The 13004-nt window shown below is 42.3% G+C and overlaps 1 protein-coding gene across 1 annotated transcript in view; it reads right to left on the bottom strand.

Annotated features, from left to right (window-relative positions):
• vps8 (VPS8 subunit of CORVET complex) overlaps positions 1 to 13004 on the bottom strand; it is a 171726-nt gene that overhangs the window by 56130 nt on the left and 102592 nt on the right. Inside the window, 7 exon segments of the mRNA XM_052546015.1 lie at positions 4252 to 4298; positions 5082 to 5171; positions 5814 to 5912; positions 5985 to 6069; positions 7271 to 7353; positions 7433 to 7489; positions 7883 to 8002. Coding sequence (XP_052401975.1) covers positions 4252 to 4298; positions 5082 to 5171; positions 5814 to 5912; positions 5985 to 6069; positions 7271 to 7353; positions 7433 to 7489; positions 7883 to 8002 — 581 coding nt within the window.

Genomic DNA, 13004 nt, shown 5'->3' with positions numbered 1-13004 from the left:
TTATGCGTGGTTTGCCTGGGGTCGAAGCACGCTGAGTTGGCTCTCGAGGGATTGCCAATGCGGACGATTCGATCCCGGAGGGCTCTCTTCGAGGAGGGAGCCTTCTCCAGCGTTCCCCGCGGCTCTGGCCCCGCTTCTGCTGAGGCAGAGCGGCTGCTGCACTCGTGGGGTTCGCAGGTGGATCTGGCAGAGGGAATGGAGACGGGCCAGTCCTTATCTCCTTCCTCATCTGCTAGATCCGGCACCCAAACCCTGGGATCGGAAGCACGCTCGGCGGTTTCTTCCCCCCAGGGCAAGGGGTCGACACTCCACCTCTCTTCGTCTGATGAGGTGGATGTGGAGACAGTTGGTAGGGATTCGCCACCCCTTTCGCCCCAGTATGAGGAGCTGCTGGAGGTGGTTACTCGCGCTGTCGAGAAGTTAAAGATAGACTGGCCCCCAGAGAAAAAAACATGAACCGCAGAGAAGTAAACTTGATGAGCAGTATCTCAGGCCCAGACAACCACCTCCAGCCCGGAGCCTTCCCTTTTTTCCCGACCTCCACAATGAAATAGCGAGGTCGTGGAAACACCCATATTCTACCTGTCTCTTCGGCCCTGATTCGCAGTATTGTGGGAATGTGACAGGGCTCGATGAGCGTGGGTACAGAGCGATGCCACGGGTCGAACAGATGCTTGTGGGCTATCTGTCACCCGGTTCGGCATCGTCTCTGAAGGCTCCGGCCTTGCCCACCACTCAGAACAACATCAGCGTTAGTGGGCAAGGGCTATGTGGCAGCAGGTCAGGCGGGGGCGTGCCTTCACACTATGGCCGTCCTCCAAGCATATCAGGCTGACCTGCTGAGAGATGTAGACGAGGGAGAGGGGATCAAGTCCGACGATATTGCAGAGCTTAGACGGACCGCTGATCTCTCCCTCCGCACCACCAAAGAGACCGCTCGCGCGATTGGGCGGTCTATGGCAGCCTTGGTGGCCGCGGAGAGGCATTTATGGCTGAACCTGTCCCAAATTAAAGACCGTGACAGGTTCTGCCTCCTGGACGCCCCGCTCCAAGCCTCGTGCCTGTTTGGTGACACAGTCAATACTGTCGTCGACAGGTTCCAGGAGGCCCGTAAGCAGGCGGCGGCATTCCAGAGTTTCCTCCCTCATCGCTCTTGTGGGTTATCTGGATGGGAGATACTCACACCACTAGCAGGCTCCTCATACCGCGAGGCTCAAAAGCAGAGCGTTGCCACTCGTGCTCCCGCTCTGAGTCAGGGGCTCCTAGAATTAAATCTGATCTTCGTACTGTTATTGAAGCTAGGAAGTCCTCGACGAAGAGGTCCTGACGCCAGTACCTCGAGGGTAGCCCCTACGGGGTCAGAGCGGTGTCCACCTCATTATACGGTGCCCGCCTCTCCCCGGTGCCCTCTGGAGGCCGGTCTGCCAACCCTGCCAGTGTTTCAGGGTGCAGCGGTCTCCTGCAAGCGTCCCTCCCAGTTATTTCTACCCGTGAGCGTAGCGGAGCTGGGAAGCTCGCCTCCCCTTCGGGGGCCTCTTACACCAGAGATCAGTCTCGAGAGACTGATTCCATTAGTACATTATCGAGCAGCGTGGAAACTACTGCCAAATGTATCTCAATGGGTCCTGCACACAGTAGAAAGAGGCTATGCTATGCAATTCGGCCGTCCACCGCCGAGATTCAATGGGGTTACACCGACAGTCGTCGGCCCCCAGCAGGCTCTGGTTATGGAACAAGAAGTGAATACCCTATTAAGGAAGGAGGCCATTGAGGTGGTCCCTCCTCTAGACAGGAAATCCGGGTTCTACAGCCGGTATTTCATAGTTCCAAAGAAGGATGGGGGGTTGCGTCTGATCTTAGACCTACGTCAGTTAAACCTTTTGAAAAAATGTTCAAAATGCTTACTGTCAAACAGGTTGTAGCTCAAATCAGATCCGAGGACTGGTTTGTCACAATAGATCTCAAAGATATACTTCCACATATCCATCCTTCCACAACACAGGAAGTTTCTGAGGTTCGCTTTTGGGGGCAAAGCTTATCAATATCGAGTACTTCCCTTCGGCCTTGCACTCTCACCCCGCACGTTCACGAATAGTGTAGATGCGGCTCTGGTATCCCTCCGTATGCATGGCATCCGCATTCTAAATTATATAGACGATTGGTTGATTCTAGCTCAATCAGAGCAGATGGCGGTTCGACATCGAGGTGTCGTTCTCGCCCATGTGGGGGAGCTGGGTTTGAGACTGAATGCCAAGAAGAGTGTACTTTCTCCAGTTCAGAGAACCACCTATCTAGGCGTAGTATGGGATTCGACCACAATGCAGGCACGATTGTCTCCTGCTCAGATCGAGTCGATCCTCACATCAGTCAAGAGAGTCAGAGAAGGCCAGTCACTCACTGTGAAGCAGTTTCAGAGACTGTTAGGGCTCATGGCAGCTGCGTCCAATGTGATACCTTTTGGTCTCCTGCACATGAGGCCCCTTCAGTGGTGGCTCAAGACCAAGGGGTTTTCCCCGAGGGGAAATCCTTTCTGAACTATTCAGATCACGCGGCGATGCCTTCGTGCCTTAGACATATGGAAGAAACCTTGGTTCTTGAATCAGGGCCCGGTGTTGGGAGCTCTTGGTCGCCATGTATCGCTAGCGACAGATGCGTCCCTCACCGGTTGGGGTGCGGTTATGAGTGGCCACCCTGCCCGCGGTCTGTGGAGCGGTCGCCATCTGACATGGCACAACAATTGTCTAGAAATGCTAGCAGTATATTGAGCTTTAAAATATTTCCTCTCAGACCTGAGAGGCTGTCATGTGTTAGTGCGCACCGACAACACAGCAGTAGTCTCTTATATCAATCACCAGGGGGGTCTGCGTTCACGCCCCTTGTACAAGCTGGTGTACCAGATCCTCCTGTGGTCCCAGGGCAAACTCCTCTCGCTAAGAGCAGTGTATATTCCTGGGAGATTGAATGTGGGAGCAGACATGCTGTCGAGACAGGGACCGAGGCTCAGGTGGACCTCTTCGCGACTCGAGAGACATCGTAATGTCCCCTCTGGTTCTCTCTAGTTCACCCAGCTCCTCTGGGATTGGACGCCATGGCACAGACTTGGCCGAGGCTTCGTCTATATGCCTTTCCCCCCATCGCTCTGCTCCCGGGAGTTCTGGCGAGTGTACGCCGCGACGGGGTCCGTCTGTTGTTAGTAGCCCTGTTCTGGCCGAGCCGAGTATGGTTCGCAGATCTGATTTCTCTCCTCGACGGCTCTCCATGGCAGATTCCGATCAGGACAGATCTACTCTCTCAGGCGCAGGGCAAAATAATTCACCCTCGCCCGGAGTTGTGGAAGCTGTGGGTGTGCCATACTCCCGGCACCCCTGCCTGCACTTGCTTCCCTACTCGAAGCTGAAGCTGCGTGGCACGTGCCTTTATAGCTTCCTGATCGCTACGTCACCCCGTCCGTGACGTCACGCTCTTCCATTGAACTGATTGCACACGATATTCAGAGTTGTTCTTACCAAAGGCATTCCCCAAAAGCGCTCGACGCAGCATCTCGTTCCCTCGAGGAACTAGGGTTACATACGTAGATGTTTTTGATAGAAGTCTCTTCTGCTTACCAAGGCTGAATTTATTTGAATTATAATATAGTAAAGAAAATAATATTGTGAAATATTATTACAATTTAAAATAATTTAAAAGTTTTCTGTTTGAATATATTGTAAAAGTAAATTTATTACTGTGATGCAAAGTAGAATTTTCAAAAACTATCCAGTCGGGTAAGATTAAAAAAAAAGAAAATATATAAAAAGATAGTAATACTTTTATGCAACAAGTTCAAATAGATGCCTTTGTTTCTTTCTATTCATCAAATAATCCTAAAACTGTTTAAACTTTTTAACTGTATTTTTAATCAAATAAATGCAGTCTTGATATATAGAAAACATTTATTTCAATATTTCATATTTCAAAGAATTATAAAAAAAATAGTATTGTAGTTTAGTAAATAATTTGTATGGCCAGTTTTTTACAGTTGACCTGCCTTTTTATAGGTTTTGGTGGATGTTAAGGAAACAAAAAGAGAATGAATGGTAAAAAGTCATAGTGTTTCTCTGCTTGCCCCGGAGAGAGATCTATGAGGTGTGAAACTTTAACTGCACACCATTACACCATTACAAAAAACAGCACAACACAGACAGCAGGCACGTAAAATGAAACAAAACTGCAGAAGAGAGAAAGTGTTGCAGAGGGAGCTGCTAATATTACCTGGGGTTCAGGAGGCACTTCAGAAACTGGTTCGCCGAATAGTCATCCTACTGACACAGAGAGTTCAACAACAAAATATAGTTCTCTTTCAAATGGACTGCAGTCATGTGAAATTATAACTGTGACACAAATCACAATGAACTGCAATGTATTGCAATTCTTGTTCAACTGTTCAAATAGTACAGCCAAATACTGTGCCTGGCATTTTCCTTTTGACATTACTTGTATTTTATTTGAGATAACTGTAGGCTTGTGCTAGTAAAAATCTGCTCAGTTTGACCACTAGTGTTCTTGTCATCGTTAATTTACCAAAAGCTCCAGATTTTAATGAACTACACATCATTAAATCAGCATTAATGTTATTCTCACACTAGTCTTTGACTGTGAAAAAAAAAAAATCCCTTAACACTTGTTTATTTTCTCCCCATTTCCCTCATATCTTCTTCTCATCGGCACATATGTTTGCACAAGCAGGCTTTTCAATTAGCACCTTTCTGACAGTGTGTGAGAGATAACGCAAACCCAATTACACACAGCACTGCAGATAGAGCCTAATCCATTTACTGATACACACACACTTGTGGGCCTCAGGGGCGGCCTCTTCCTTCTCACACACATTCACTGACACTATCTTAAGACGAGTGAATAGGAGCCCAGACAATGCAACACATATATTAAAACACACACACAAACAGAGAATCAAACACTGACAGGGTCCTTTAGAAATGCTTTTCTTAACAGTCTAGCCTTTTGGAAGATAAACTATGTGTGTCAAGCCAACATAAAGTCAACAGAGAGAGAGAGCGCTGACATACGGCAATGCGGCGTACCTGCAGAGATGTGAGGACAGACTGCACCTTATCTGCAAAGTGCACTGACACTAGTTCTGCTGTCTTAGCTGAGTTAATGCTGACCAGATCCTGCAACAGAGAAACAATGACATACCAATGAGAATTCATAACCTCAGTCAACCCACCAGAGTAGTATTTTCTTAGCGTTAGTTGAGTCCTAAGTTCTACCAGTAAAAACTTTTATTTATTACAAATAATATTATTGGCAAAACAATTTGAATTAAATGCTTAATCAAAATAAACACAATGTAAATTTCAGAATTTCGGTATGCTGCATCAACTCTGTAAAGCCTGATATATGAAGGCACAGTATAACAAAAACAATTTCTTTATATATATATATATATACACCCCCAGTCAAGTTTTTATAATATAATGTTAATATAATGTTTTTTTTAAAGAAGTCTTTTCTGCTCACCAAGCCAGCATTTATTTGATCCAATGTACAGCACAAAAAAAAAAAAAAAAAAAAAAAAAAATGCAGGTGGAACATTTTAGGGTTATATAACAAATGAAAAGAAAATGAAAGCCAGTCACAAATAATGCAGTCGCACTGACTGATTTTTAGAGCTCTCTATTTTAACAATCAGAGTTAGTCATTTAGTCAAAGATCATTGACTGAACAAGATGAGAAAAAGAAATAAAATGAGCTTTCTCTCTACCTGAAGTGTGCTCATGGTGACAAAGCATTTGAAGCCTTGTTTGACTCACCTTGATGTGCTGAAGGGCTCTGACCCACACTAACTGTTTCTCCTCTGAGCTGTAACCTGGCATGGACAGGATGTTATTGATGTAGTTGAAGAGCTCCTCCTGGAGTTCGAGATAAAGATTTAGTACAGGAATAACAAGAGTGACAGTAAAGAAAAGAGTGAAATGGAGTACCTTTCTCAAAGGGTCTTTCAGGTAGCAGTCAACAATTTTGTCGTATAAGTGTTTTTTGTCATACATAAACTCACAGATCTGATAACTGTAAGAACGAAAACAAAACAACGATATCGATTAATAAGTAATAATAATAACAAAAAGGTTTGCTCTTCAGTAGATGTTCAATGTCTTCTCCTTGAGGACATCAATATAATGCATTCAACAGAAGTTGTTAGATTTAGCACTGATTTAACCTTCTAGCTTTTAGAAGTCTTGCTTAGAGTGGATCACTGTGTTTACTTGGTACTTACCACACAATTAATTTTTTTACAGTTGACCACATTTTAATCCCTTTGTGCTTAAAGGTATAGTTCTCAACACTTAAATACAAAAAAGGGAACAATCCTACAAAATGAAGTTAGTTTATTTTAAATCAGCAAAAATGAAAGGCAGTGCAACAAATACAACCATATACACTACCATTCAAAATTTGAGTTTGGTAAGATTTTTCATGTTTTTGAAACAATGCAGGTCTCTTCTGCTCACCCAAGCTACACTTACAATATTTGATTAATATATATATATATATATATATATATATATATATATATATATATATATATATATATATATATATATATATATATATATATATTGAGAGATATGAAGAAATACTAAATTTTGAAATCACTGTTTTCTTTAAGAATATATGCTTTTGTAATGCTGATTCACTGCTCTAGAAACATTTCTTATTATCATCAATGTAAAAATCTGCTTCATATTTTTGTGGTTTTTAAGGATTCTGTGATTATCAAAAAATGAATAGATCAAAAAGATCAGCATTTATTTAATTACATTTTTTAACAATGCATGTTACATAGTATTTATTATTTATACTGAATTTTATTTAAGTGAAATATGATTTCATATTTCTTTCTTTTGATTCTAGGATGAAATATGATCTGGACGTGGTTTTGACAGGTTTCATGATGCTCATCTATGCAAACTTTAGTTCAAGTGATTTTTACAAGAAAATATCTAACTAACATTTATGTACAAGTTAAATCTAATTTATCAACCACATTTTCAGAGAATGATTAAATATATGCCTCCTCAAATAAAATGCCGGACCATTATAAATGATGATTTGCTATGATCTATGAATGGTTCATGCTGTACTGCATCTTAATGTTCCACAAATAAATCTTGTTTTGACCATGAAGTTAAAGGACTTCAGCTGTATATACAGTACGTTTGGTGGATGAAGCAAATCTGTTCTGCGTTCTGACTGAAAAATATCTTACAATTCGGCCTTCTGTGCAAGGTCAAGGAGACGCCCCTCATCAAACTGGACCACACCACCAACCTGCAGCAGCTCCAGCAGAACCTGAAACATAACACATGAAGCTCACACGATCAATCAATGTTTTCACAAATCCTGAGTAAAATTAAAGATGTCTTTCTACCTGCTGTCTTTCAGTATGTCTAGAGTCATCATCTGGACTACACAGAAACTCTAGAACCTGCAAAAGAATGAGTAACCAAAAAATTTCAACAAAACATCTTTTCATATAGGAAAGGCAGAATCATTTTTAAATCACAATTGTCAGCTTCCCTGTCAGTAGCTGAAAAGCTTCCAGACTGGTATTAAATGTATTCAATCTAATTAAGAACAGGCCCTAATGCAGGGTGCAAAATCCTGAACTATTTAAACATGCAGAAACAAGCATAACGCTTCTAATGCGGGAGAGCTATTTTTACAGAAGCTGCTAATTGTCTTTACCAGCACTAACACCTTAGAAATATTCTCTTGCTTTAACCATTATAGCTCAGATTAGAAAAATGACAGCATAGTGCAAATGGAAAAGGGGAGGGACTGACAAATGAACTGTGAAAGAAGCAGACAGTCATGTCACCTGGTCAAACAGCTTCCGGTTAACAAAGAGGGTATTGTCAGGTTTGGCAAGTTGTCTTGCAAGGAAGGTAAAAAGACAGCCGACCTGAGAAGGGGTGAAGTCAGAATTGTCCACCATAACCTGAAAAGTGCACACACACAAGGAATTTGTTATTGTCTGTATATATACACAGTGAAAAATGTTTAAACAAATTTTTTTAAGATTATCGGAGTGTGTTTTACTCTAATTCAAAAGGTATAATTTAATTGAATGGGTTACTTGCCATTTCTTTGCCATTATTTTTGTTTAAGTAAATTTGAACGGAAAAGCCAAAGTCATACTTTTATTTTGTGTTTTGTCATCTAATCAACTGATTAGCAAAAATGCCTCTCGTATTGGAATCGGTGCACAGAGAGAGAGAGATCTGACTGACAGGCTTGTCCAAAGAAGGTTATTCTTTTGCTATATAGGAAATTTTACTTAAGGATTGAGATTATGATAAGTGATGCAATATTCACCTATAAGGCCATTCAGTGACATCTGTAGTGAATATTTGAGTATGTAAAGTTGGGGTGCAGGTTCTAATTATTGACTTATTGATAATGTTCATTGTACACACTCGATACTTATAACTACTACGTAAATATACTTTTATTAATAATTAGGGCATATTGCAGGTTAAAAAACATTTTCAAATGAATATATAACCTTGTATGAAAATACTATATGAACCGTTAATGCAGGATTTGAAAATGTTTTACAAGACGTAAGGGCACAAATTTAGAAGAAAACGTTTCCTTGACAGTTTGTGTCATATTATGTCACGAGAGGGAGTCGTGTGCCACGCTCTGCTTTGAGTGGGTGTGAGTCAGTGAGGATGGTATATTCCGGGATTGGGTGCGTTTGTGCAGGTGAATAGACGGGACTTTACTAATGCATCTGCTTCTAGGAAATGCAGTAGTCTGTAACTTAGCAATCACTTTACACCAGAGGATAATTTATCATCCCGGCAAAATGATGCAGTTCAACATTGGATATCGAAGCAAGTGAGTTTGACTCAGAGCTGATGCACACAACACAGCACCTGCTTTGGGTCCTGTTCTGCCTGTGACTCGGCCACCGATGGGTGACATGATGCTCACAGATGCTGCTCTACGAAAAAGTCAACTGAGCATTGCAAGTCTTGTTTTAAAAATTTGCTACCTACCAAATCAGTGAACATAATTTTTGTATAATGAGTCACAATGAGATGTGTATGGGTTGTTGTAAAGCACTGCAGCTAGCTTGTAAGCATTAGAAATAATGTTATATACCATGTAAAAACATTACCATATGAGAAGGCATAACCATTAAGTCTAGTTACAGCTTAGTGACATTGGAGATGCAGATGTGATGGAGGCCAAGTAGAAAAGCATGGTCAGCAGTGAATGTGATCTAAACTTTTGCTTGCTTCTCTCAGCATATGCATCAGGCATAGTCTCTGAGAGAGGAATACTGAGGTCACCACAGGCTCTATGAGAACACAGCACTGTCTTGCCCTCCACTACACCAGCAACTCTTAAACAAGTCTTCGCTGAGGAGCCGAGCCCAGTGACCCGGCTGTTCAGCAGAACAGCGATATGGCAAGGGGATTTTTTTAAAGCGCTTGCAAGTTCACCACCTGATCCCTAAAAGGAGTGGTGGGAACTTGGGGCACGTACCCAGGCCGGGGTCTCAAGATAACGTGAGAGTTGGCCTGTCCGAATTCCAAGCATGCTTTGTCAACTGAAAATGCCTGCAGGTCCCGGACCCTCTTGACCGAAGCCAAAGCCACCAGGAGCGCAGTTTTCCATGATAGAAACTTTAACTCTACTGAGAGCACAGCAAGGGTTCGAAGGGAGCCCTCTGCAGTGGAGATAGAACCACTGCGAGGTCCCAAGAGGGAACTTGATGAGGGCGAGGCCGATTGAGCCTCCTGGCCTCTCTCAGGAACCTGATGATCTGATCATGTCACAGTGCGTCTGGTCTGTGTATCACTGGGTGTCCACTAGAGGTATCACTTTCCCTTATTTGGTCACCTTCCTCCTTGTTCTGTAATTGATTGTTTCCCCACCTGTCTCCTGTTTCCCTATTATCCTTCTGTGTATAAATACCCAGTCTGTCTTAATCTGTGTTACGGAGTCCTTGTTGAATGTCGTTTGGATGTACTTTCCTGGGTCTGTTTTCCCGTGTGTTTTTGTGTTTGGATCTCATGGTTTTGACCCGGCCTGGACTGTTTATTCTTTTGGATTTGCCCTATAAATAAAGATACATACCTGCACATGGTTCTCTCTTCTCGTTCCTGAAAGGCCTCACGTGACAGATCATGCCTCCCAAGAGACTTACCTTTAACAGGGCCATGGTGAGCTGAAATGGCACCTTCAGCCACCTTCAGAGTGGAAGGAGACAGCCTTCGTTCCAACCCCTCCTGAAAAAAGGAAAGCACTGACCCAAACGGGCATTTCCAGGGGTCCTCACGATGTGAAGAACACCAAGTGACAAACAGTTTCCACTTCAAAGCAGCTGCATTGCTGGTGGACATGAGTGATGGTAGCTACCACCTGAGGTGGCAAAGTACCTAAACCTTCCACGACCCATCCAGAACCCACACATGTAGGTTCCAAAGTGTATCAGACCTGAACCAGACAAATTATAAATATTCAATCAGGGGAATGGTTGAAACAAGAGGAGCCGAATTCCGCAGTTTGAACAGCGTTAAACATTAGAACAAAAAAAAAAAAAAATTATTGAAAAATCAAATTTGGAGCAAGTAATAAGGATTGATGGTCAAATAGATGCACAGCATCACCATTACATGTAAATCCATGATAGTAATCACGATCACAAGCTCTTTGGATTGACTTCCCCCACCTAGAGTACAAGAACCAGGCTGAAATTCCTTTGAGGGGACCTTTTAACCTCTGGTCTCCACAGAACATCCTTATGTCAAAAAATGGCACAGAAACTGTCTTTTACAGATGTAGATGTAGATTGTAGATGTAGGTTTTGAGTTCATCCAAAATGAACTCAAAAAGACTTTTAAACGAGTCCGTTGCTTAAAGGGGGGGTGATTATTATGCTATATGCTATTTCATCCATTCAGTTTTTTACACTGTTAAAGAGTTGGATTCCCATGCTAAACATGGACAAAGTTAGTTAAAAAATTAAGTTGTACGTTTGAAGGAGTATTTTTGTTCCCAAAATACTCCTTCCGGTTTGTCACAAGTTTCGGAAAGTTTTTTTCGAGTATGGCTCTGTGTGACGTTAGATGGAGCGAAATTTCCTTATATGGGTCCTAAGGGCACGTCTGCCGGAAGAGCGCGCGCTCCCGTATAGCAGAGCACTGAGAGGCTGAGCACAGACATTCATTCACTGATCAGAACGAGAGCGTCGCGAAAAGTCACAAAAGAAGTGTGTTTTTGGTTGCCAGGGCAAGACAACCCTGCACAGATTACCAAAAGAGAAACAGCATTAAGGGACCAGTGGATGGAGTTTATTTTTACAGAGCATCAACGGAGTTGTGCAAGTGTTTTTGTTTGTTCCCTGCATTTCGAAGATGCTTGTTTTACAAACAAGGCCCAGTTTGACGACGGATTTGCGTATCGTTTATTTCTTAAGGATGATGAAATCCCAACGAAAAAGGGTCACGATCGTGTGTTGGAACCGCAGGCGGTGAGTAAAACTGCTTAAACTATCTCTGCCTCCTGGTTAGTGCGTCCGCCTCCCATGCCGGAGACCCGGGTTCGAGCCCCACTGCTCTCGTTCAGTTTCAGCCTCTGGATCTGATTCTGGATCATAAATAAACGGCTGAATCTGACTGTTAGCCATGGTTTGTTTTGGATGATGGATTTTTTTCCTCACGGTAATGTCACAACTTCCAAACGCTCTCAACGCAAAAGCCTACTGGCGCTCCTGATTCTTTAGCTCCGCCCACACGTCACGCCTCCAGCCAGTCGTGTTTTTCGGGGAAAAATCGGTACAGACTTATCTGGTATCTTTCTCTTATGAATATAATAAAACTAAAGACTTTTTGGAGTTATGAAGGATGCAGTACTACTCTATAAGTACTCAAGATTAACAGGATATTGAGTGAAAATGAGCATTTCACCCCCCCTTTAACTCCATATCACATATGTAACCCACACATTTGACTATCATGTAATCACTTATGGTGTATGTCTTTTTAATAACTACTCAATAGCTTAAGGATTAATTTTCATGTTTAGTATATGTGTGTATGTATCATAATATGTATCATATGTAAATGTATCATATTCTTGTTATAGGAATCATGTCCAAAATTATACCCTGCAAGAGTGGGAAAATTCAGACTTCGGATTACTTTTTGCGTTCTTTGAGCACCAGCGTGCTTCGGCCTACACGCCTGCTGCTACTTAGCCACGATGAGAAAAAACACCACCTAGTCTCATCAAACGTTACTCATGTTCTTTTAAAGTTAGTTTTTTTTTTCCTTTCCGTTGAGAGTTTTGTGTTCTGAGTTAAGTTTTGTAACGCCTTGTCTTCGAGTCTGACCTTGAGTGCCCGCCTAAAACTTCAACCCACCCATAACTCCGCATCTTCGGATAACTCCCAACCACAGGGTTCCCAAGACGTCACTTCAACAACTACTGATCTTCCAGCCAATCAGCAACCTCGGGAAACCCCCTTTTCAATGACAACAAAGAGAACCCCCTTTACACAGGCAATGCAAGTAACTTACCTCCAGACTCTGATCTGTACTGGTGTATCTAATATAATTTTAACCTCATTGAGGAATCCATTGCAAGAGTTTATTAGGTGATTGATGGTTGTTCATGTCTATGCAATTTCACGTATTGCTGTAAACTTGGGATTTCACATTTTCATTCTCTTAAAGTCATTATTTCCTAACTTTCTCTCTTCCTGCAACTTTTGTGAATGTGTTAGTGCATGTACTTATGTGTTAGATTAGTTTATATGTCTTAGATTTATCTAATAAAGCCTTATTCATATTGAAAAGATAAGTATCTTGTGTCTTGTGCTTACAAGATAATGTCTTAAACTCCCGATCTTGTTACTGTGCTAATTAATAGTGTTTTTACTATACTTTGATATTAATATCCATTGTTGATGTTATATGGCTCGT

The sequence above is a fragment of the Carassius gibelio genome, chromosome B1 (assembly GCF_023724105.1).
Source record: "Carassius gibelio isolate Cgi1373 ecotype wild population from Czech Republic chromosome B1, carGib1.2-hapl.c, whole genome shotgun sequence".
NCBI classification, from domain to species: domain Eukaryota; kingdom Metazoa; phylum Chordata; class Actinopteri; order Cypriniformes; family Cyprinidae; genus Carassius; species Carassius gibelio.
This window is presented reverse-complemented; position numbering and strand designations above follow the sequence as displayed.